General features: G+C 40.0%; 1 protein-coding gene and 4 non-coding genes across 5 annotated transcripts; 3 read left to right on the top strand and 2 right to left on the bottom strand.

Annotated features, from left to right (window-relative positions):
* The first annotated feature begins 135 nt into the window (after window positions 1-135).
* CIMIP2C (ciliary microtubule inner protein 2C) lies at window positions 136-14479 on the top strand. Its single transcript, XM_072410340.1, has 4 exons — window positions 136-292; window positions 11703-11976; window positions 12499-12611; window positions 14246-14479. Exons 1-4 carry the CDS (start codon window positions 219-221, stop codon window positions 14250-14252), a joined length of 468 nt encoding a protein of 155 aa, XP_072266441.1. The 5' UTR covers window positions 136-218; the 3' UTR covers window positions 14253-14479.
* TRNAT-CGU (transfer RNA threonine (anticodon CGU)) lies at window positions 5351-5422 on the top strand. The gene has a single exon. It is a non-coding gene; the product is annotated as a tRNA-Thr (tRNA).
* Window positions 6142-6213, bottom strand: TRNAT-CGU (transfer RNA threonine (anticodon CGU)). The gene has a single exon. It is a non-coding gene; the product is annotated as a tRNA-Thr (tRNA).
* A 5624-nt stretch (window positions 14480-20103) lies between the features above and the next one.
* TRNAT-CGU (transfer RNA threonine (anticodon CGU)) lies at window positions 20104-20175 on the bottom strand. The gene has a single exon. It is a non-coding gene; the product is annotated as a tRNA-Thr (tRNA).
* Window positions 20176-23169: 2994 nt separating this feature from the next.
* LOC140330199 (U12 minor spliceosomal RNA) lies at window positions 23170-23317 on the top strand. The gene has a single exon (XR_011920669.1). It is a non-coding gene; the product is annotated as a U12 minor spliceosomal RNA (small nuclear RNA).
* Window positions 23318-23587: the final 270 nt, after the last annotated feature.

Raw genomic sequence — 23587 nt, 5'->3', positions numbered from 1 at the left:
TTCCTGTCCTGGTGACAACACATTTTTTCTATGGATTATTTCATGCTGAGCTCAGTGAGGGAGTGGCTGTGCATTGTGTGGGGTGTTGTCAGGTTGCCCGGTCACAGTGTTGTGGTGTCACCGTGGAGACGCAGATTAGAGTGTCAGCAGAAGGACGACTTCTCCATTCTCCACTCTCAGGTTTTGGGTTTCCTCTTAGTCACCTCGCTGCCTGACAGATGGCGTCCAGGAGTGCCGGCACCCTGATCACCCATAACAATGCCACCTACCTGCCACCTGCTCTCATGCCCGGGTAAGTGCGTGACATCTGCTGCTCTGACATATACCGTAGCGCTGTACAGACAACACTGACACTCTAATATCATCACATTCTATTAATATACATTTATAAAGCTCTGACATATACCGTAGCGCTGTACTCTGACATATACCATAGTGCTGTACAGATAACACTGACATTCTAATATCATCACATTCTATTATTTTACATTTATATAGCTCTGACATATACCACAGTGCTGTACAGGGAACACTATCCCATCAGTATTTGGGCTGAGGAGCGGACACTCCAATGTTGTCAAATACTATTATTTTACATTTACATAGCTATGACATATACCGCAGCACTGTACAGACAGCACTGACACTCTAAAATCATCACATTCTATTATTTTACATTTATTTAGCTCTGACATGTACCATAGTGCTGTACAGAGGAGCTGAAACTTTAATGTCATCACACACTATTATTACACATTTATATAGCTCTGACATATAGCGCAGTGCTGTACAGGGAACACTGTCCCATCAGTATTTGGGCTGCGGAACGGACACTCTAATGTTGTCAAATGCTAAGATTTTACATTTACATAGCTCTGACATATACCAAGGCCCCTGGGCTGAGGAGCTGACATTTATATATAGCTCTGACATATACTAAGGCCTCTGGGCTGAGGAGCTGACAGTTAAAAGTCATCATATACCATTGTTATACATTTATATAGCTCTGACATATACCGCAGTGCTGTACAGGGAACACTGTCCCATCAGTATTTGGGCTGCGGAGCGGTCACTCCAATGTTGTCAAATACTAAGATTTTTCATTTACATAGCTCTGACATATACCAAGGCCCCTGGGCTGAGGAGCTGACACTTAAAAGTCATCACATACCATTTTTATACATTTATATAGCTCTGACATATACCGCAGTGCTGTACAGGGAACACTAAACTATTCTTGTCAGACTCAGGGCTGAAGAGTTGAAATATAATGTTGTCACACAGCAATATTATACATTTATATAGCACTGACATACACCATAGTGCTGTACAGAGGACACTAAACCAGTAACATTAGTCTCTGGGCTGAGGAGCTGACACTCTAATGTCATCACACACAATTAAATTATACATTGTTATAGCACTGACATATACTGCAGTGCTGTACAATGAATACAGAACGCTGTATGAACGCTCTGATGTAATCACACACCATTATGTGTATGGAGCTGATATATACCATGGCGTTGTACAGAGGTCACTGTGCCAGGTACATAAGAGCTCCTTCCTTTTTGCTATCATTAAGGACTTCAGAGAGTCTGTAATACGTTTCTTCTAGTTGGCCCCGGGTTTGCACACATCTCAGGAGGGATTTTGTCCCACTCCTCTGCAGATCCTCCTCAAGTCAGTAAGGTTTCGAGGCCGATGTTTGGTAACTCGAACCTTCAGCTCCCTCCACAGATTTTCTATGGGATTAAGGTCTGGAGACTGGCTAGGCCACTCCTGGGCCTTCATGAGCTTCTTGAGCCGCTCCTTTGTTGCCTTGGCCGTGTGTTTTGGGTCATTGTCATGCTGGAATATCCATCCATGTCCCATTTTCAATGCCCTGGAGGGAAGGAGGTGCTCACCCAAGATTTGGCAGTATGTGGACCTGCCCGTTATCCCTTTGATGCGGTGAAGGTGTCCTGTCCCCTTAGCAGAAAACGCCCCAAAGCATAATGTGTCCACCTCCATGTTTGACGGTGGGGATGGTGCTCTTGGGGTCATAGGCAGCATTCCTCCTCCTTTAAACATGGCGAGTTGAGTTGATGCCATAGAGCTCAAATTTGGTCCCATCTGACTTCAACACTTTCACTCAGTTCTCCCCTGGATCATTCACATGTTCATTGACATACTGCAGACGGGCCCGTACATGTGTTATCTTGAGCAGGGGGACCTTGCGGGCTCTGTAAGATTTCAGGCCTTCATGGCGCAGCGTGCTACCAATTGTTTTCTTGGTGACTATGGTCCCAGCTGCCCTGAGATCATTGACAAGTCCCCCCATGTAGTTCTGGGCTGCTTCGTCACCGTTCTCATGATTATTGCATCTCCGCAAGGCGAGATCTTACATGGAGCCCCAGACCGAGGGAGATTGCCAGTTATTTTGTGTTTCTTCCATTTGCGAATAATCGCACCAACTGTTGTCACCGTCTCACTCTCCTTGGCCATAGTCTTGTAGTCCAGTCCGGCCTTGTGTAGGTCTACAATCTTGTCCCTGACATCCTTGGACAGCTCTTTGGTCTTGGCCATGGTGGCTAGTTTGGAATCTGATTGATTGCTTCTGTGGACAGGTGTCTGTATACAGGTGCTGTAACAAGCTCGGGTTAGGAGCACTTCCTTACTGGTGATATATCAATACTGTGTAATAATAATATTAATAATAACACCCAATAGAAGAAATACCACACACTTCTGTATGAAGATCCTAGAGGATTGTGTGTGCACCACTGCCCCCTGCTGTCACATTGAGAAAGTGTAATGTTTCTCTTAATTCCTCAATTTGCTATGAGATCCATTATATACCACAGCCCAGCTCAGCCCAGCTCAGCCCACATTCACAGCCTAATCCCCACATTCACAACGCCTGCCCATCCTTTCCTCATAGATGCCTGGAACAATCTGATAAATATTCATCCATGTTTTGTGTTCTATATTGTAGGGTACATGTTGTATTTTTCCTCCTTACATTGATGGTCAGTATAGTCAGTATATTGGTGATCAGTGTAATGCCCCCTTATATTGGTAATCAGTGTATTGCCCCCTTATATTGGTGATCAGTGTAATGCCCCCTTATATTGGTGGTCAGTGTAATGCCCCCTTATATTGGTGGTCAGTGTAGTGCCCCCTAATATTGGTGGTCACTGCAGTGCCCCTTATATTGGTGGTCAGTGTATTGCCCCCTTATAGTGGTGGTCAGTATAGTGCCCCCCTATATTAGTGGTCAGTGTAGTGACCCCTTATATTGGTGGTTAATGTGGTGTCCCCGTTTAATGGTGGTCAGTGTAGGTCCCCCCTATTATGGTGGTCAATGTAGTGTCCCCTTGTATTGGTGGTCAGTATAGTCCCCCCTTATATTGATGGTCAGTATAGTCCCCCCTTGTATTGATGGTCAGTAAAGCCCCCCTTATATTGATGGTAGTGTAATGCCCCCTAATATTGGTGGTCAGTGTAGTGCCCCTTATATTGGTGGCCATTGTAGTGCCCCCTTATATTGATGGTCAGTATAGCCCCCCTTATATTGGTGGTCAGTGTAATGCCCCCTAATATTGGTGGTCATTGTAGTGCCCCCTTATATTGATGGTTGGGTAGTGCCCCTTTATATTGGTAGTCAGTGTATTGCACCCTTATTGGTTGTCAGTGTAGTGCCCTTCTATACTGGTGGTCAGTGTAGTGCCCCCTTTTTTGGGTAGGCAGTGTAGTACCACTTTCCATTGGTGGTCACCTTGTGCTCTCGTATATAGGTAGGCAGTGTAGTGCCCCCTTTTATTGATAGCCAATGTAGTGCCCACTTATATTTGTGGAAAGTGCAATCTCTCTTATATTATTAACCAGTGTAGAGCCCCATTACTTTGGTGGTCATTGTAGTACCCCCTTATGCTGGTGGTCACTGAAGATCCCACTTACAATGGTGGTCATTGTAGTGCCCCTTATACTGTTAATCAGTATAGCGCCTCCTTTATTTGGTGATCAGTGTGGTGCTCACCCTTACATTTGTGGTTATTGTACCGGCAGTGTACATTTGTAGTCAGTATAAGGCCTGCCATACTTTATTTGTGCCAGTGTGGTTCTCCCTTACATTGATTATCATCAGAGAAGAGCACACATGCATTGGTGGTCAGTGAAGGTGAGAGAAGACATCTTTAAATGGTCATAATAGTCATTAAGGAGGACCCACTACAGTGGTGGTCAGTTGGAGAATAACCCCTTTTCAGTGAAAATCAATGGTATGGAAAGAATGGCCCCTTCATTTTAGAAGAATGCTCCATACATTGAAGGTCAAAAGGAAAAATACTCCTCCAAAGAATGCCATTGGTGGTCACTGGACAAAATGCCCCTTACATGGGTGACCAATGGAACAAATGCTAATTATGTTGATGACCAGTTGAAAGACTCCTTTCATTGGCAGTCTGTTGGAAAAACTTTCCATACATTGGTCGAAAAAATACTCCTTGCATTGGTGGTCAGTAGAAAGAATGCCCCTTATATTGATAGGAAGTGGGAAGAATTTCTATTTAATTTGTGATCAGTGGGGTGAATATCCCTTACATTGGTGGCCAATGGGAAGAATGTTCCTTACATTGGTGGTCATTGGGAATAATTCTCCTTACATAGGTGGTCAGTAGAAAATAATATTCCTTACATTGGTAGTAAAAAAACTCCTTGCATTGGTGGTAAGTAGAAGGAATGCCCTTATGTTGGTGCCCAATGGGAAAAAATTCCTTACATTGGTGTTTGGTTCCTTTGTCATGCGCTACATAAGAAAACAATAGGAGCGCAATAAGCAAAAATATTACATATAATCTGATACAGGGAAAAGATGGAGATCAAACAGATTATTCTTGGCGTACGTTGATGTACAAACCAACGCCATGCTACTGTAAATGTTGGTGAGATTCAGTGGTTTCCTACTTAGTGCCTCAGTAGACTCTCTTATTTTTGGAACTTATCAAACACAGCATCAAGGGGGCTATTCCCAAGTGATAGGGTGTTGTTCTTGTAAACCAAGAATGTTGGGCTTGACCCACATATGTGTACCTTGAATTTATTGCCTGAGATCATCATCTGGGGGAATTGATTATGTATTAGATAAAAATACAACAGTAGCATTTTACAGAAAAAAATTAGCATCAATCTAATACAGCATAACAGTGGAGGTCAAACCCATGACTCCTGGTGTACGAATGTAACGCCATGCTACTTGGCTATCATACTCATACATGAAAATGTTGCAGGGTTTCTATAGGGTATACTACTTATCACCTCAGCAGATCCTCTTGAAGCATGTGTGGAGCTCCTCCTGAGCATAAAGAAGGGCGCAGTGGCCAAGTGGTAAGGCGTTGGTCTCGTAAACCAAAGATCATGGGTTCAATCCCCATCTGTGCCTTTCTTTAACCTTTTGTGCTTGAGGTTATTAACTGTGACTTTATCATGCACTACACGAAAAAATAATACAATAGGAGCATGATAAGATGCAATGCAAAACAGGATAATGGTGGAAACCAAAACCCATGACTCCTGGCATACAAAATCAAGGCTTTTCCACTTGGTCATGGTGCCCATACATGACAATATTTGATCTCATGTAGTAGGACAACCTAAAGGAGATGTTCCCATGTCCAAATGAGATTGGGGACCCATACCATGAACCCCCCAGGGGTGCAAAACTCTGAACAGAGGACAAGAGGCACCCTCTTGAACTACCTGGTCAAAACCTGGCAACTCATTCCTCCGGAGCTAAGTCCAACCAAGTACTAAGCTGGGGCTTCCCTAAAAGGACGTCACACCAGGTTGCGGTGAGCCACGCCAAAAGGTCATACTCACTTTCCATCTCCCAACTATTAGGAAAGGGCAGAGGAATTTTTAACCCTTTTAATAAAAGTGATATGTTGGCGCTATATAAATCCTGTACAAAGGATTAAAAAAAAGTACTACATAATAATAATAATAATAATAAAAAGCACCAGAACAGAGATACACCAACTCCAAGGAGAACTCTCACCAGCAACTACCCCATATAGGAACCTGGTTTCCTCTACCAAGACCTAATAAGAACAGACACTACAGTTTACCTTAGCAAATCATCTTACATAAAGATACAACACAAGGCACAGATGGGGATCGAACCCATGATCTTTGGTTTACGAGACCAACGCCTTACCACTTGGCCACTGCGCCCTCTACTGGTTGGGCATTCTTCAGATAACTTGACAATTGGATAGCTAAACATGCACGGCAAAGACAAATTTACTTCTTACTGGAACATTTACTCAATGTGACTTTTTAGTGTAGGATTACATTATACTGTATTACCTTGTATATTTTTGCTTATCATGCTCCTATTGTGTTTTTATGTAGTTCAAAATAAAGAAACCAAAGTTTTGACCTGATGAGCTTCAGTACCAAGATTAGGAGAAAGAATGGTTTGGAAGTTGAACCTATGAACTTTAAAGTTACACAACCAAAGCCATACCACTTGGTCACTGCACCCCTACTTATCATGCTCCTATTATTTACTTATGCAGTCAAAATAACCCAAACAGACACCATATGGGGACATCAGGCATTGGAGAAGCATAGATTTAAACCCATGACCTTTGGTTCACAACACCAACACCTTAATTATTGGCCATTGCTCATACAACTACAGCCTTGCGAGTGTCCTGTTCAAAGGTATCTCTGATATTGAGATGTATGGCAAGAATCATGTTTTTTTTTCTCCACCATTATTACATTGCATCTTGTCGCTTATTATGTTCCTATTGTATTTTTATTTAATGTATGATAATGAAACCATCTGATACCCAAAGGCACTGGATTTATTCTAGGCATAGATGGGGGTTGGACCCATCATCTTTGGTTTACAAGGCCCAGTCAGCCACTGGACCCTTAACTAGCATGGTATGAAATGGTTTTAGACTGTTCTTCTCGCCTTTCACTTCATCCACAGTTCCTTTTCAGAGGTTCACCATTCTATTGTTAGTGGTGATGGTGAAGGGGATTTGTAGTTTGGTTGATCATGGTGCAATGGCCAAGTGTTTATCTTGTAAACCAAAGATCTTGGGTTCATTTCCCAACTCTGCCTGATAAGTTTGTTATGTTGAGAGTCTCTTTAATTTTGGAAAAAAATATTCAGGGCATAGCTAATGTTCCCCCTATTTCCCTACAATTTCTGGTGGACAGGTGGTAGCTGCTGTGGCAGCAGTGCGCCCCCTTGGTGTGAAGGACAGGTAGCATCAAAGACTCATCATCTCCCAGCAGTCATTGATGTGTGATACCTCAGGGGGCGTAAACACTGGAGATTGTCCATAGGGATCCTTAGGTCTTGGCACCCTACCAATAGGTGATGAGATGTAGCTGATTGAACATGGGGGCTTGGTCATTCACATATATTAAAGGAGGATGGATTTACCATGTCCATTTTAGTCCTAATAGAGAGCGTGACAACACTGGAGGTATAATGGGTTTGCGGATTTAGTGTTGTCAGTTGGCAGGAGGAAGCTTGGTCCTCTTTGATTGGCTGGCACAATAAATACATAGTAGAGATTACCGTAGGTCCCATTTCCTTCTACGCAGAGCTGTGTACATTTCATTACGCGATGGACAGAAATACAATTCCTTTTGGTTATATTTAGGGAAAAGTACAGTCAGGACACGTGCACCTAATCAGCCAATTGGAAGAGAAAGGCTCGTTAGGTGATCCTGTAAGATTATCCGACTGCAACCGAGCTGTGTGTTATGTAAGAAGCCTGATGAAACATTCATTCACCCAGAAAGCCGGCGCTTTTTTCCCTTCCAAATTATAAGGAGCACAACTGGGATGGGAGGGTGTGAATAAGAAATGATAAATGTGTCCACAGTGGACTAGGATCTATCCAGGGCCCCTTTAGTATCAAATAGCCTCACTTCCTGTTCTGTTGAAAACAAGTTCACCAGACAGGAAGTGAGGGACCCAGGAAATTCAATGCTGGGTCTCTGTGCTTCTCTATACACTTCAGGTAATTTATGGCTGGTGGGAGAGGCCAGAAGGGTGCCGCACCCTTCACAATGTTCTGCCTTTCAGGAGAGCTGATACAAGCAGTGGGCTGGCTCTTGGGATGAGTTATGCAAATATCAAAATATCCTGCTGATTGGATTTCAGCCTGGAGGAGTGTAAAGCAGGCTTTATTTGCATACAGGTCACTGTAGGTAACGCCCACAAGGAACCGGTCAGGCCGAGGAAGGAGGGGCTAGATAATGCAGTCAGCCAAAAATGAAGCAGGATTTATCTGTTTGCTGAAGTTTTTAATGCTTGTTATGCTTGAGATGCCAGCTAGATATGAAAGTGTTGGGAAATCGACTACTCAATCAGATTTTTCTTTAATTATTCATTTGCTAAACCTACACCCTGTTCCCAACCTTACCCAAGGATATGCTTAAAAAAGCTTGAAGTTCCCAGAACTCTTTTGTAGATTATGGAACACTAGAGCTGGGGAGCTTTATTAGACTATTTTCACCTAGTGGTCCGGCCAGTTGCACACTTCCTGTTGTTGAGTGACAACGCTGTTCCCCCAAAGATAAATGGCAGTAAGCATTGTCACCCTGAGACAGGAAGTGTGTTACTGTCCAGGCCACTTGGTGAAAATAGCCTAAAAAAGCTACCAATAGGAAGCTGCAACTTAAAGGTAATTTTTTGGTGATAGGAAATATTGCAGGAAGTTCAGTTCAGTCCATTCCAGTTCAAGCATTCAGCCCATAGGTACAGATCACTTTAAAAGATATACTGTCATATGAAGTGAGGGCCCTAAATATACAGCATTCCATCTCCATGATATTTGTGAGCTGGGGTGGTATAGTAGGTGAGAGCCCTGGAGATTGCCCAGTTTGCCCTACCCTAAACGCAGCCCGTGTACTGTGCCCCCCCACTCAAAGTAATTACATTGTGTGTGGCTTCATACCAATACTATTGTGTTCCTCTTTATGGTTTCATTGTCACAATGTTAAGCATGGGGAGCACCTTTGTTTCCAGGGATGGGATATCATATTGCTCGTTATATTATACTTGGCTCCTTTCAATTATTTACGTGGTCAAGTGGCAGCTGGTATGAGCTTTCTATGTGCGCCAACAGGCCTTCTAGATGTTATATATACAATTTATGCATTAATAATTGTGGTGGAAGAATGGATAAAAAAAAGCTTTTAAAGAAACATTTCTGGCTGGGAGAATCTTCAGAAAAATACCCTCCTTTAGTGCATTGCTCCTTCTCACATTGCGCGTCTACAAGACATTCATATAGTTAAAGAACATATAGTTAAAGTGCACTGCATGTGTGGCTGATTTATACAAGGAAGTCATCACTATGACAGAAGAGCTCCCTCTAGTGACCAAGTTACAAACCTCTATATTTAAAACATTGATACAAATATGGAACAGTTAAAGTCTAAATTCACCTACAATCTGTGTAATAATGAAACTCTGGACAAAGTCTCATTGAATAGTGATTATCCCTTTGTGTTGCTTCTGCCTTTAAATCTTGACTGGTATTGGCAAATCAAGTATTTTTTATGACCCAGGAACTAATCACAGTTTCTAACAATCATGTGATTAACTATGTCAGCAGTGATCACATAAGGCTTTATTGACAAATTATCTTCCAGCAAGTAGATGGAACTGTATATGCTACTGGAAGCTAAAGGTAATAATGGTCCCCTGTTTTATACTGTAAATGTCAGATGCAATGATAGTGTTAAAAAATATACATACTTTTTTTGAATTAATTAGTTTGGAAAGTCTGTAGGTCCCAAGCAGTGATGGGTGGATGCACCCAAGTTCATTTCAGTACGTACTGGGCCAACCACAAGCCAATGTGAATGCTACCATTGCATATGATGACAACCAGCTGGAATGCCTTTGCTAATGTATGGTGCAGGTGGGATTCCTATTGGGTGCAGGTTGTTAGGAGTGGTGTCCCTTTAAGGAAGCAGTTCTCTAAGGATTGCTAAATTGGTTTACCTTGGAATTGTCTTGGGTAACTTCAAAATTTGTTTTCCAAACCTTTAGCAAATGCATTCGGCCATCACTGATTGGGAACCACAAACATTCCACGGTAATGCCAGAGGCCATATGATCCAGGAAACTCAGGGAGTCTTTGCAGTAATATTTGCAGTAACTTTCATGACAAGTCCTCTTTCACAATGAAATGATCAGTAACCGGAACCTTTAAGAATCCTGGAAATCCTATGTGAGTGTTATTTTTCACCTTGACTTTAAATGATCGCCTCAGCATAATGCAGATTTGGAAATCAATTATATCCTAATTACATGGCAATCCCCGGATAATCGCTCGCCTCTGCAGAAATGTGGAGTCACCAGATTGGTTTCATTGGAAGAAAAACAATTATTGTTCGTTTCGGAACGTGATTAAACTGAGTCACAAAGAGTTAGATAGTGCTGGCATCTCAGTAATTAAATTCACCATCTTCCCTAGCAGGCCCATTAGTTCTGGTGAGAATTCCCATCACCTCTGCTGACCACCAGGGTTGGACATCTCCAACCTTATGGTCATGTGCACCAGCACACCACATCATACAGGTAGGACTACCTGCTGAAAGAATGATGCTCAATCAGATTAGGGATTGACAAAATTACAAAATTTGGCCCTTCTGAAATGTTTGTGGGAACGCCCTTTGTTTAGGGTGCCTGGCACTGCCGTGGAAGAATTTGCCAGGTACCTGGTGGCTGCCCAAGGTAAAGAATATGGCTTCTTTTGTTGATCTGGCTATGGTGGCCCTGATGTTAGTGATGAGGACACTGGGCACTAAAAGGGCATGGATGTCTGTAAAGGAGGTACAGGTTGAATAACAGGCAAGGGTCAGGAACGGTAGGAAAAGCAGGTCCAAGCCAAGGTCCATAACAAGGTCAAGGTCAGGATACAATCTGAGTTGAGGAGTAATTCAGCAACACAAGACAGGTGCATACAAGGCTGAAGACCAGTCAACAATTCATTAGGCACAAGACAAGTTCAAATAGGTCACCCTATGTCAGCAGTAGCCATACGAGTATGAGAATGTGTCTGGTCAATCCTTTTCCTACATAAGCATGAGCATGCACCAGAAACCATTTTCATATATGGGATATATGGGAAAATATATATTAATATTGGGAGTCTGCCATTTTCTTGGACACCCACTGGCTTATCAATCTCGGGAGAAGAATTGGAACTGACTGGTTGTGTTGGATTTTCCTAGCTTGATCCTTCAAGATGAGGCTGAACTGACCACTGAGTTCTTCAGCTGTTTAGCACCATTCTTTTCAACAAAGAAAATAATAAACAAATAAGTCCTAATGACCACTTAAGCTTTGATGTGAATTTTCACATTTATTGAGTCTTTTGGCTTTTGTTTGAATTTTCCAGTGGTTGAGCCCAAATTGACAAATTTGAGATTCTTTTTGTTCATTTTTTTTTATTTAAAATTTACAAATTCATGCAAATTAATTCCTCTTCAAATAATTAAAATAAAGGAACTGACTGGTAAGGTTTCAGAACACCCCATGCTACAGAGGATATAGGATAAGGTTGTACTTGATGGCCTCAGTCATAGATGGACCAAAGTCCTTGGTCACCATTATGAATAGAAGTGTAGCTCATCGCATCTCTATATAATGCTCAACTCATTGTATTCCATAGGTATCGTGGACACATTCCAACCGAGGCATTCACCTATGGAGATACGTATGGAAATACCACAGCGCGCTGCTTCCAGGATTTCCGCTCCTCAGCCCTCAGTTCAAGCCAAAGTCCTTACTGCAAAGGGGGGCAGTTTCCTACCAGCTACTCCAATGACCCTGCACTGGTGTTGAGTAATCGGTCCCGTGGTTGGGACAGGTTCCTATACAGCCCAAGCTGGTCACGATACAATGTGGACTATAGCAGGACTCAGGAGTTAGACCAGTTTAGAAAGGTTTGTAACTTTCTTTCAAAGTACACAGTGGAAAAATAATCAATAGTTGATTATTATTTCTTTCTTCCATGGGTTATTTTATCCTTGATCTATCTGTACATATGCATTCATTAAACAGAACACCAGCTTCAAGTGGAAAAAAAAACACCTTTAATTTGAAGAGCCCTCAATTGCACAGCAATCCAGTCCAGTAGGCCCCGTGCCATGCATTCTGTGGCTTCCTTCTTCTGGCATGGCCATCTTGATCCATCTTCTTCCAGCTTTTGGTCAAGGTTCTTCAAACTGAGATTCTGTGACATCATTCCCCTATTTTTTTTGTTTCCCCTGACTCCTTATCCCTATCATCAACCTTGGAATTTAGGGAAAGGGGGGGATGTAAGATTGAATATGTAGACTCATAAAATGTCTCCAAAGTCTGAAACTCCACTGATCATTTCAAAGGGTTGCTTTGATGTGGTCAGTCGGTCCTTACTTTTCATGTCCTTGCACCATGAACACTAATATGCTCCCCTTCTTTTTCAGAGTGCTCAGCAACACCGTGACCACTATCGAGACAAAACTGGAACAGTGCCACAAGTGCGGCACTTCATCTTACCTGTAAAAAAGGAGGACACTTACCCTCTGCCCCAGCAATTGTAAGAACTATACTAAATTAGGTATTGTAGGGTATTGTAACAGCTTTTGGTAAGCATGGAGGAGGAAAAAGTTTTGGAAAAATCCAAATGGAGAGCAAACATGATGATGACCTGGAGCCTCTTCTAAGCAGTGTATTGCACCAATAATAATAGGGCACTCTGATATTGGCCCAATAACTTGGTTCCCAAAAGTCATTGGGTGAACATAGTGCAATCAAGAGCATGAGTCAGAAATTTCCCAAAATTTTGGAAAAATCCAAATGGGGAGCCAATATGATGATGGCATGGAGCATTTTTCAAGGCAGTGTATTACGCCACTTATATTACAGAACTCTGGTAGTGACCTAATAAATTGGTTACCAAAAGCCTTTGGGGGTAACTTAGCCAAAGGTCTTGAGTTGGAGAGGGAACCAAATTTCAATACAAAACTAATAAGGAGAAGGGTACCTGCATTCCTTAGCCATGGCTTGTCTTATTTTTGGTATGTTCTAGTGGATTGTTGGCGAATCTTGCATATATTAGGTACTGGTGGGGTTTGAACCCATGACCTTTGATTTAATGAGATGAATGTCTTAGTGCTTGGTCACTGTGCCTATAGGCTGTGCTTTTGTGAGTGGCCACTACAATGCTCCACATGTGCAGCATAAATTATATATATATACAAACTGAAAAACTCTTTGTGCAATCATAAAGTACACCATCTAAAGGTCTAAAAATGTTTTGCCACAAAGTAGATAGTAAGCCAATTACAAATACATTTCAAAAAAATTTGGCTGTGAATCCATTTGTTTTGGTCTACAAGACCAACACCTTCATCACTGGGTCACTGTGCCCATGTGGTAGGTAGTTGGGGTCAAGGGTGCCCAAAGCTTATTGGTGCTATAAACCTCTATTTATGGTTGTTCCCAAGCAAGTTTCCGGCAAAACATGACACTAAATTGGACATGAATGTTAAATATATAGACACAAAGAAGTAACCATTAGGCACAGACAGGGACATAAACCGTGATCTTTGGTTTACAAGACCAATGCCTTGGCACTTGGCCACTGCACCACATGTGTACTAGGTGAAACTAGCAATCCAGACATGGTAGGAACAACTCTCACTCCGGCTCAGAGATATGGTTTAAATAATAATTATGTATTGATAAATTCAAGTTTCATACATAATTATACAATTTAAATTGTATCAAAAGAGTATCCCTAGTCGAGTTGCATAGTCACAGGACTGGCATATTTGGTACTAGACTCGAAAAATAGTCCCGACACATTTTACCGGTATAGGGTTCCTCAGGGGTTTGATAAAATGTTGTCTATTGATAAGTACAAAAAATATAGCGTACTTCAAAGACCAGGAAGGGAGAAGTTATGCACTTGAGTATAATCAATGCACTACAGGTCCTCAGCTACAAATTTCTCTCCAGCAAAGAGAACAGCAAGGAAACCCAAACCTCATTCCAAATCTTCTGTGATTACCAATCAGAGACAGCAGTGTCTTAGGTTTTCTCACACTGCTGATACCAGACATCTTAATTTTGTACCAAGCACCTAAATATGACTTCATTTTGGATAAACTTTTATTTAAGAAGGTTCAAACTGCATTCATTCATATTTGTTTTTTCTTTTTCATCCAGGCTTTGAATGTATCATAATATCCTCCATGAATACCAAGAACCTGGGAAACCCACTTTGTGCAACCAATGGATTAATAATAATCAATAAATTTGGAGTCTTATCAGGGGATTTTATTATGTTTTATGGGAATTAATACACACCTAAGTGGAAGTCATTTTGACCCTTGTAGTGTACAGCTTACCTTTACTACTCTAAAGTGTACCTGCTATTTGACCATAAATGGGCAAAGTATGGAGTTGCTTTTTAAGTCTTTGTTTGTTATTACATTTCTTCGAGGTAGTACCTTGGGACAGTTACATGGCTGAAAGGAAGCGAGTTCACAATAAATAGTATATTTAGTATATATGTTTGCAATGTTTTTGCATATAGAGGTCATCTAGCTAAGCAGGAGATCTTTTTATTCTTTTATCACTTTTATCACACTTCTATGTTCTTTTATCACACAGAGAATACAGTTGTTTGTAAGTCAACCAAACCACAAGTATCTCACACTTTTTTCAGAGAGTAACATCTAACCAAAATCTTTCAGACACCTTCTGCACTTACCTACACCCATCCAATTACTTTCTTTTATTTATATCATATGGACAGCAATGGGCTCAGACATTGCCCCTTGGCTAAAGAGTGCCGAGTCCATCTAGCTGCCAGGCATTTCGAGGAGTTAAAACTATAGTTATAGGTTAACTTAAGAGGGTAAATTTTATATTGCCAAACAGGGAGGGTCAGGAAATTTTCATGACAATTAAATCCTATTGGAGAAAAATCCTATTGGATCTTCTCCCGGTGGAGAAAATATTTATGAAAATTAAGTATTACTTTTTCATTTTGGTAATTTCTTTTCAAAGTTTTACCAGTGAATTGCAAAACCCCTGTAAAATGTACCCCCTGGGTTCATGCTCCAAGTGAAATCAAACTTTCTACAATGGAATTTAAGAATGAGTTAAAATGGGACATAAGCTTAATATATATCCAAGCATTAAGATGTTAATAAGTTTAATTCTGAAACTAATGAACCCTGGTCTACAGTAAAATGTATTTATATACCTATATTTTAACCTAAATATATTTTTTCACATCAGTCATGTTCCTTTTGGTTCTTCTAATCCACAGCCCTTTTTACAGCAAGTTTGATGACCATACTAGGTTCTGGGGTTTTGTAATTTCCTTGCAAAAGTTGAAACATCCAAAAAGTCTAACTTTAATTGAAAGATGATTTTCTACCTCTACCTGGAAATTCCTTCACTTATCCCCAATTATATATGACTCACCAAGGGAACAGCATTTGTTTTATTACTCCACAATGAATGTATCATACTTTCTGGCCCTTTCTTATATGTGGAATGAAGGGTTACAGCTTTGTTTGCATTATACAATTGAAAACCTTGAACGGGGTGAGTTACATAGCCAGGAATACACGATTATTGTGTTCATTGTATGGGTAATAACAAAGCTTTTAATGTGTGTTGTGTTCTGCCACATCCACATTGAACTTCATCAACAGAACATGGCTACCTCCTCCAGTGACAGAGAGAGTTCATTATTCTTTAAAAAGGAAGCTGAACTCCAGATATACAAGATTCAAAATATAAAAGTTATATATATGTCAATAATTTATGAAATGTATGTTTTAAAGAGACTCTGTCACCAACTTAACAAGTGTAATTTAAATTGTGATAGGAAAGTAACACCAATAATGCTTTGCAAATCTTGTGTTAACATATATATATATATTATATCCAAAAAGTCTAACTTTAATTGATAGATGATTTTCTACCTCTACCTGGAAATTCCTTCACTTATCCCCAATTATAAAACTATAATGAAAGAAAGAACAAGGCCATTTCTAGAACCTGAACATATAGCCTCCAACCTCCAGGAGAACTATATCTGGACTTGTTTTGACCTTCGCTTATGATGATATACAACCTTTCAGGAAGCATCACCAGGTTATTTCCTTCTTACCCAACCTAAATTTGTTATCATTGATGTATGCTCTGTGATATCAAATTCTACTCACCCCTGATGAAGCATTATTTGTGAAACGAGTCGGGTCAAGCTAAAGGACTATAAAGAGCGGATTACACAAGTTGATCTATACCATGATTAAGCATAATTTTTAAAGTTGTTAATATTGGTAATGACTGTTTATCACCATATCCCCATTATGGTGATTTGATAATAATGTGTTTTCTATTTAATGCACAGATTGTAAAGATCTAAAGAACACACTATTTTTTATTGAACCTGCCCGTCCTTAAGATCTTCACTTTTGTCACTCATTGTCTCCCCGCATTGTTTATATATATATATATATATATATATATATATATATATATAAAAGACAATCTGAACAAGTCATACAATCTATCATCCTACCAAAGCCAGAACCCATGGAAAGCATATGGATGGTGCAGTGGTCAAGAGGTGAGCTGAGCTATCTCCACAGGTGCCATATGGCAATAAATGTGTTAGTTAATTGGAATTGGTCAATGTTACTTTGTCTTTAATCTTGCACTATCTATATACAATGTCAGAATCATTGAAGGTGATAAAGTTATATTGAAAGGATTTTTGGAAAAGCCACCATGAGAACCGGACATGGGATTTTATGGCTGCCAAGGCTAATACCTTACTGCTTGACAAGTGCTCTTATTTTCAGTATTCTGTCATGGGCTGGGCTAAGGACAAGAGACAGTTTTATACAATTTGCAATTGTTATACAATTGTATGTTATACAATTGTACAAATGACAAGTGTCCATGGTGCAGTGGCCAAGTGATAAGACATTGGTCTTGTAAACCAAAGATCATTGGTTAGATCACCATCTGCACCTCTAAATGTGTTTTGCAAGAATTCTTTTTGTATTTCACTAACAATACACACTTCCTGATTGTCTATAAAAGCGTTAGTATTCAAGAAGAAGCCACCATAAGATTGTAAAGCTACTACACATTGCATACTGATAGAGATGAAAATAAAAACAATTGAAAGCCTCCAAAGGTTGGTAAAAACCAAGTAACTGGTATAGCTCTTCTTAAAGGTTGCTGTGACAGAATGCCTAAACTCCACCATCTACAATAGCTTTTACTCCAACTCTAAAAGAAACGATAATACTATACATCTGTGTCATACGCCAAACTTTCACCTCCCAGGTGGACGTTGGGGTCAATAGGTTTAGAAAAGTCAATCTGTAAATGGATAAAGAACTGGCTTAAAGATCGCATCCAGAGAGTTGTAATTAATGATTCATACTCTGAATGGTCTAAGGTTATTAGTGGTGTACCCCAGGGTTCAGTGTGGGGACCTTTACAGTTTAACATCTTTATAAATGATATAGAGTTTAGGATTAAAAGTATAATTTCTGTGTTTTCAGATGACACCAAACTATGTAATGGACAGTGGCAAATGACATTTAACCCCCCTAGCGGTAATCCCGAGTGTGACTCGGGGTGGCTTTTACATGCAAAAAGTGGTAATTCCGAGTCACCCCCGGAATTTGCTATTGCTGCTGGCATCTGCTGTGAGATGTGAAGCACAATGCAGAAGTCCTGCATTGTGCTTTGCATCTCTCTTGAGATGCAGAGCAGCAGCAGAGCCGGTGTGAGCAGGCGGGGACATCCCCACTCACATCACCCGGGAGGATGAGTCATCTTCCGGGTGATGTGAGTGGTGATGTATTGGGGGGTGTGTCTGGGAGGGAAATTTAAAAGCAGATTACAACGTAATCTGCTTTTAAATGGTTTTTACAGTACAAAAAACCACACAACAAATAAAAATAAAAGTACATTTTTAATTTTATATTTTATTTTTAGATTACATTGTTGTCCATTATGTCATTATTTTTTATTAATATTTTTTATAATTATGTATTATATTATAATTTATGATTATATTATAATAAATAAATATAATTATCCTACCTGGGAGTTAATCTTAAGAATTACAGGCCCACAATATAAACAAAAATTTCTATGCAAAAAAAATAGGATCACTTTTTGCATCAAAAAACTGAGAAGAATTAGAACGCTAGGGGGGTTTATATAGATAAATGTAAAATTATGCTCTTGAAAATGTGGAATCCGCTCCCTCAGGAAGTAGTTTCAGCAACTACTATAGACTGCTTTAGGATAAAGCTGGATGGTTTCTAGAAGCTCAGAATATAACTGGGGATTAAGGCTTTAAAGTAAAAATAACAGTGACTGGTGATCCAGGGAACATCGGATTGCCTCATGGCATCAGGAAGGTACCAGGGTTTCAACTATGTCTTATAGGGTTTTATATCTAGGATATATTTATTTCCCTAGTGGTTGAACTTGATGGACTTATGTATTTTTTCAACCTAACCTACTATGTAACTATGTAACCAAAGTGATCACAGAACAGGTACACACAGACGATATTTGCTCTCTAGTAAGCCATATAATTTGAAAATTCCAAAAGGTGATACATTGCATCCTGTGCAGTAATATAAATCTTTATTACTATACCTTGTAATGTGTAATTCACTGAGAGCAAAATGATTTTAATACTGTCAATAAAAACCAAAATTAGCAACCTACTAAGGACTGGATTTAAAATCACATCAGAGATCAATCTAAAAAACTAAAATCAAAGTATGATTGAACTTTTTACCAACCAATTTATAAAGTGGCTTTGCTCAAGGTTCCAGACATTCTACACAAAGTTTCTACTGAATACCCCAACTTTGCCATGCATTGACAACATGGCCAATATCATAAGACCTTGGTCTTGTAAACAGAGACTGAGGAGTTATTGGCCATCCTGCATTTGCGCTTACCTTACATTTTTTATAGAACGTGCATCAAAAGCATTGCAAGTCACTTCTGACCCAGAAGCTACGAAAAAGCATAACAGGGGACATAATCTTGGATCTTTGGTGTATAAGGCCAACACATTACCACCTGGCCACAGCTACATTCCCGTTAAAATGTCCAAAGATCAAAGATTGTCTGGTTCCACCACCTTTGATTTGATGTAAGCAATCCAAACAGATTCACACTTGCTGATAATGACTTTCTAATGAAAGTTAAGGTTTTTTACACAGACAGGCAAGAAGGAAATGTGTATTGAAGCACACAATTCATTTAAACTTACGATAGCTTGGTGTTGAAATCTATAAGGAGAGGTAGAAGATGAAAGTCATCAGAAGGCACAGTTGAGGATTGAACCCATAATCTCCAGTTTACAAGAATGCCTTAAACATTGTCATGAGTCGGGTCATGGTGATAAATGGATTAGGGCATGCCCTATGACATGTGAACATATCATGAGCATACAATGCATAGCAAGCTTTAAAACCAGCTATGGTTATCACCCATGAATTTGTGTCAACCTCAGAACTTTAGTGGTCCCAGGTGAACCAAGGTAATCACAGAACCGGAATACCTGACGCAAACTGTATCTCGTGTTCCATGGAACCCTGGTTGGGAATGGCTGCTTTAAAGTTTTTCCCTTCCATCTTTGTAACCAGATCAAAGGTTTGTAAGGGGCTGGAGAGGATCTGGGCCAACAACTATTGTGCAGGTAGGAGGGGACTGTGTTAGAGAATTCACTCGTCTTAGAATAGTCCCATTTTCCAGGCATTTCAAAGCATATTGTTCGAGGAAAAATATCTTTTTTGGAAGTGAAAAAAACTGCAACTGCAATAAACAGTTATATATATAACTGTGTCTGCTGCACTTGTAACAAGACTGTTTCAGGCTCATTAGCGTATTGTATTTTTTTTCTATTGATTTTTGTTTATGTTTGCATACAATGTGTAGCGTTCATATAAACCTATAATGGCTTTGTGCTGAAATCTAAATGAAATGGAGGAGGAAGATGAAAGGGAGACCAAAGGCACAGATGGGGATTGAACCCATGATCTTTGGTTTACGAGACCAATGCCTTACCACTTGGCCACTGTGCCATTGGGTACCTTCAATGTAAGAGGATCATATAATTTACAGGATGATGGGAAGAATTCTGTACACACTACACAAAGATAGGGATAAAAAAGGATAAAATCGAATTTATTAAAAACAGGTTTGAAGCATAAAAACATCAAAGACAACTTAACATTGAACAGTAAAAAATCCCATGGAGGTTGTATTAACATAAAAAATAAACTTCTCCACCAAGGCATTTATGTTCCTCCCACAGTACACACATCTTATTGTCTGAAAACCTTACATTAGTTGGTAGCTACATAGTTTCATGGCCAACAGAGCTCACCAACATGGCATCCACATTTTTTAGGATATTTGCGACATTCTGACCACCACCTTTTTCATTGACTACAGTTGTTAAAGCATTTTCCCCAATGAACAGCAATTATTTGTTTCATTGGGGGCACTCTAAGATCTAGAAATATTCATGGGGCACACTGGGGTAAAACATTTGGGAAAGAGTGCTATAGAGTGTCTCTTGCTGCTATAGAGTGTATCTAAATGTTAGCAAAAACCTTCCTTAATATGACTTACAATCCTTCCCTCCCAGTCCCTGTATAGCAGATGTTCAGAGAACGGGAAGAATAAGCAACCAAAAGAAACCAATCAGGTGTGTTGCAGCTCGAGAACAAGTAGCTTGAAATAAGTAAAAAAACTTTTTAATTTATGTATTTTAAAAAAGAATGTAGAAAGCTATTTTAAGGTGCTTTCCTACCAACAAACTTTTAAGGATACCTCATTAAAAACTTTATACAATGTGCAGTAGAGAGGTAATCCACAGATTAGAATTGAACCCATGACCTTGGGGTTACCTCATTGAACCTTTGAGCTTTCATTATGCATTCATGGCTCCTGTTTCCAAATTTATTTAGCTGATATTTATAATTTCTCTGACAATAGATGAACAAAAGCTGGAGATTTTTTTAAAAATGTTTTTGCCATGAAATTATGATTTTTTTGAAGCAGTTTTTAAGAAAAATTGGCCAACTTTAATCATTTTTTGATTGCATAATAAGCTTTATTCATCATAGTAATACAGTTAGGGTACACCCAAGGAATTGCGACGCAGCGCACAAAACACTGCATTACAATCCCCCCAACACAGGCTCAAATAAATACATACATTCCTACACACTGCAGTGTGATGCCTGAGGTTTGGTGCGAGACCAAGGCCAGTCCCTCATGGCTTGCATGACTCCGCCATACCCAACAGATTACAAGCAATAACTTAAACATTGAACTCACAGGCCGAAAGTGTGCTTGGGGAGGAGGGGGGTCCTTTCAGACGTCTTCATCCTCTTTGGGAAAATACATCAAAGCGTAGTCCCTGAATAGATTAAGGACCAGTTGGTGGCAGTACTTGATGGACATCATCCCCGTCCAGTGGATAAGGTGCTTCCTGGCGCACCAGATAAAAAAAATAATCAAAAAATGAAAAGTTCATAGTCCTCCAAGATTCTTCATTTCCTCTTCTGTGTATACACCGTGGAACAGACCATACAGCACAGCGTGTAATGGACGTCCTTGACACGTATTTGCTCAGTTCCCGTCGCAGAGCCTCCAACGCAGCTTGGATGTAGGGGCACAGCCAGAAGACTTGCAGGGCAATCTCTTCTTGGATGATGCAGAAAGGGCAGTGCCTATACCTACATAAGTTCTTGGCATGCATGAAAATCCAACTTGAACCACCATGCAGGGCAGGTGCCGTTGATGAATCTCTTGGATCTAACGTTCATCCAGAATTTTTCTGCATTTTTCTGCATTGCAGCCCAGGACTGGTTCCATTAAGTCCTTTCCACAGATGATCCTGTAGACCATCTTTTGGAGCAATTGTTACCCATCTTTAGTATTATAAAAGCCCCTGAACATGGTATTGTTATGGTATTGATGAAGAAGGTGGTGCTAGAGAAAACTATAGTCCATATGCATATCACTAGCTTTGGTGAGCTGTATGATGGTCCTCAAGTGAAACCTTCCAGGCCACACCTCACACTGCTCAGAGTGGTAGCTTAAAATAAATATTTAAACTACCTGTGTATTGCTAGTGTATCAGGTATTACTCACAATTTTTTGTTTCTAGTTTTAACAAAAACTAGCAATGAAAATGAGTACAAATTTAAGTAGAAAACTTTTGCAAACTATACGATTTTAGGGAAATGCATGATGGTCCCCAAACTGAAACTTTCAGTTGACACCTCACACTGGTCAGAGTGGGAATTACACTTTTCAAGGAGTTACTCTACAAAAGCCCTGGATACACTGTCATTACATGAGGTCAGTCCCTGAAGCAGTATTTCACTTGGTACATGTTCCCAGAGCCCCCCTTACCCAGCCACTGTATGAATTTTGGTGGCCAAACCATGTTCAGGGGATTGCAATTCACAGGAAAAGGTAAAGGTTACAGTCCAGGAACTGAAATGTGTAAGGGGTTTAAAGTGTATCCAGGAACTTGTAGAGCTTGTATGCTGCAATTCCCACTCTGACCAGTGTAAGGTGTGGTCGAGAGGCTTCATTGTGGGGACCATCATGCATTTCACTGGTGCTAATTATTTGCTTATGTTTTGGTGTAAAAATAAATCACAATTTAGTGCTATTTTCTTGATAAAAATGGGTAAAAACAAACATTTTGGCCAACAATTAATAAAAATGTGTAAAGCTAGATCTAATGATGTACGTGGAACTTCTTGTAAACCATAATGCCGATTCTGAATGATGGAACCCATGGACTGGGGCGGGGCTTCAATGTAAGGACCATCATGCATTGCACCAAAGGTAAGAATTTACATATGTAAACTTTAAAAAAAAAACAATATAAAATCAAATAAATGTTTTTCTAATGTTATTTACTATTTACAAAAAAAAAGTTTATCAATAACTTGACAAATGGTTTAAAATTTAATGATGGATATATTTTCTCTCACTAACTTGTGTAAAGGTTAATCACAAGGGGGGCTTTTGGGACTTAATCAATATGTATGCCTTAAACTAATGAGTAAGGAAAATAACGAACTGGGGTGATGCCTGGTTCCTCACCCATTGTGAGAAGAATTTTTGAAGGGGTATAGGTCTCCCTGTGGAGGATCTGCTTACTTTGCACGACCTTCTGGTGCTGAGATCTGCTCCTACCTGTGACAAGTAAAAAACAGATTATGGTTTGTTTTACCTGGCAATGGCTGAGGAGGAGAAAATGGTGTTGGAACCTCAGAGAAGTGAGCCTGAGCCAGTGCAACCTATGCCTGAACCCCAGAGAAGTGTACCTGAACCTGGTAAAGCAATGCCTGAGATAAATAAAGAAAACGAGGAAGAAAAGATACTAACAAGCAGGAAAATGAGGAGTGAGCAACTTTGTGGATCTGGAATCTCTGAGTCTGAAGAGGAAATCTTGGATCTGGA

This window comes from Pyxicephalus adspersus, chromosome 4 (genome assembly GCF_032062135.1).
Source record: "Pyxicephalus adspersus chromosome 4, UCB_Pads_2.0, whole genome shotgun sequence".
NCBI classification, from domain to species: Eukaryota; Metazoa; Chordata; class Amphibia; order Anura; family Pyxicephalidae; genus Pyxicephalus; species Pyxicephalus adspersus.
This window is presented reverse-complemented; position numbering and strand designations above follow the sequence as displayed.

Bases quoted from the DNA above. Each gene is read 5' to 3' on its own strand.
- CIMIP2C (XM_072410340.1), top strand. From the start codon at position 219: ATGGCGTCCAGGAGTGCCGGCACCCTGATCACCCATAACAATGCCACC. The intron at 293-11,702 runs GTAAGTGCGTGA...TGTATTCCATAG, and splicing joins CCACCTGCTCTCATGCCCGG to GTATCGTGGACACATTCCAA. The intron at 11,977-12,498 runs GTTTGTAACTTT...CTTCTTTTTCAG, and splicing joins AGTTAGACCAGTTTAGAAAG to AGTGCTCAGCAACACCGTGA.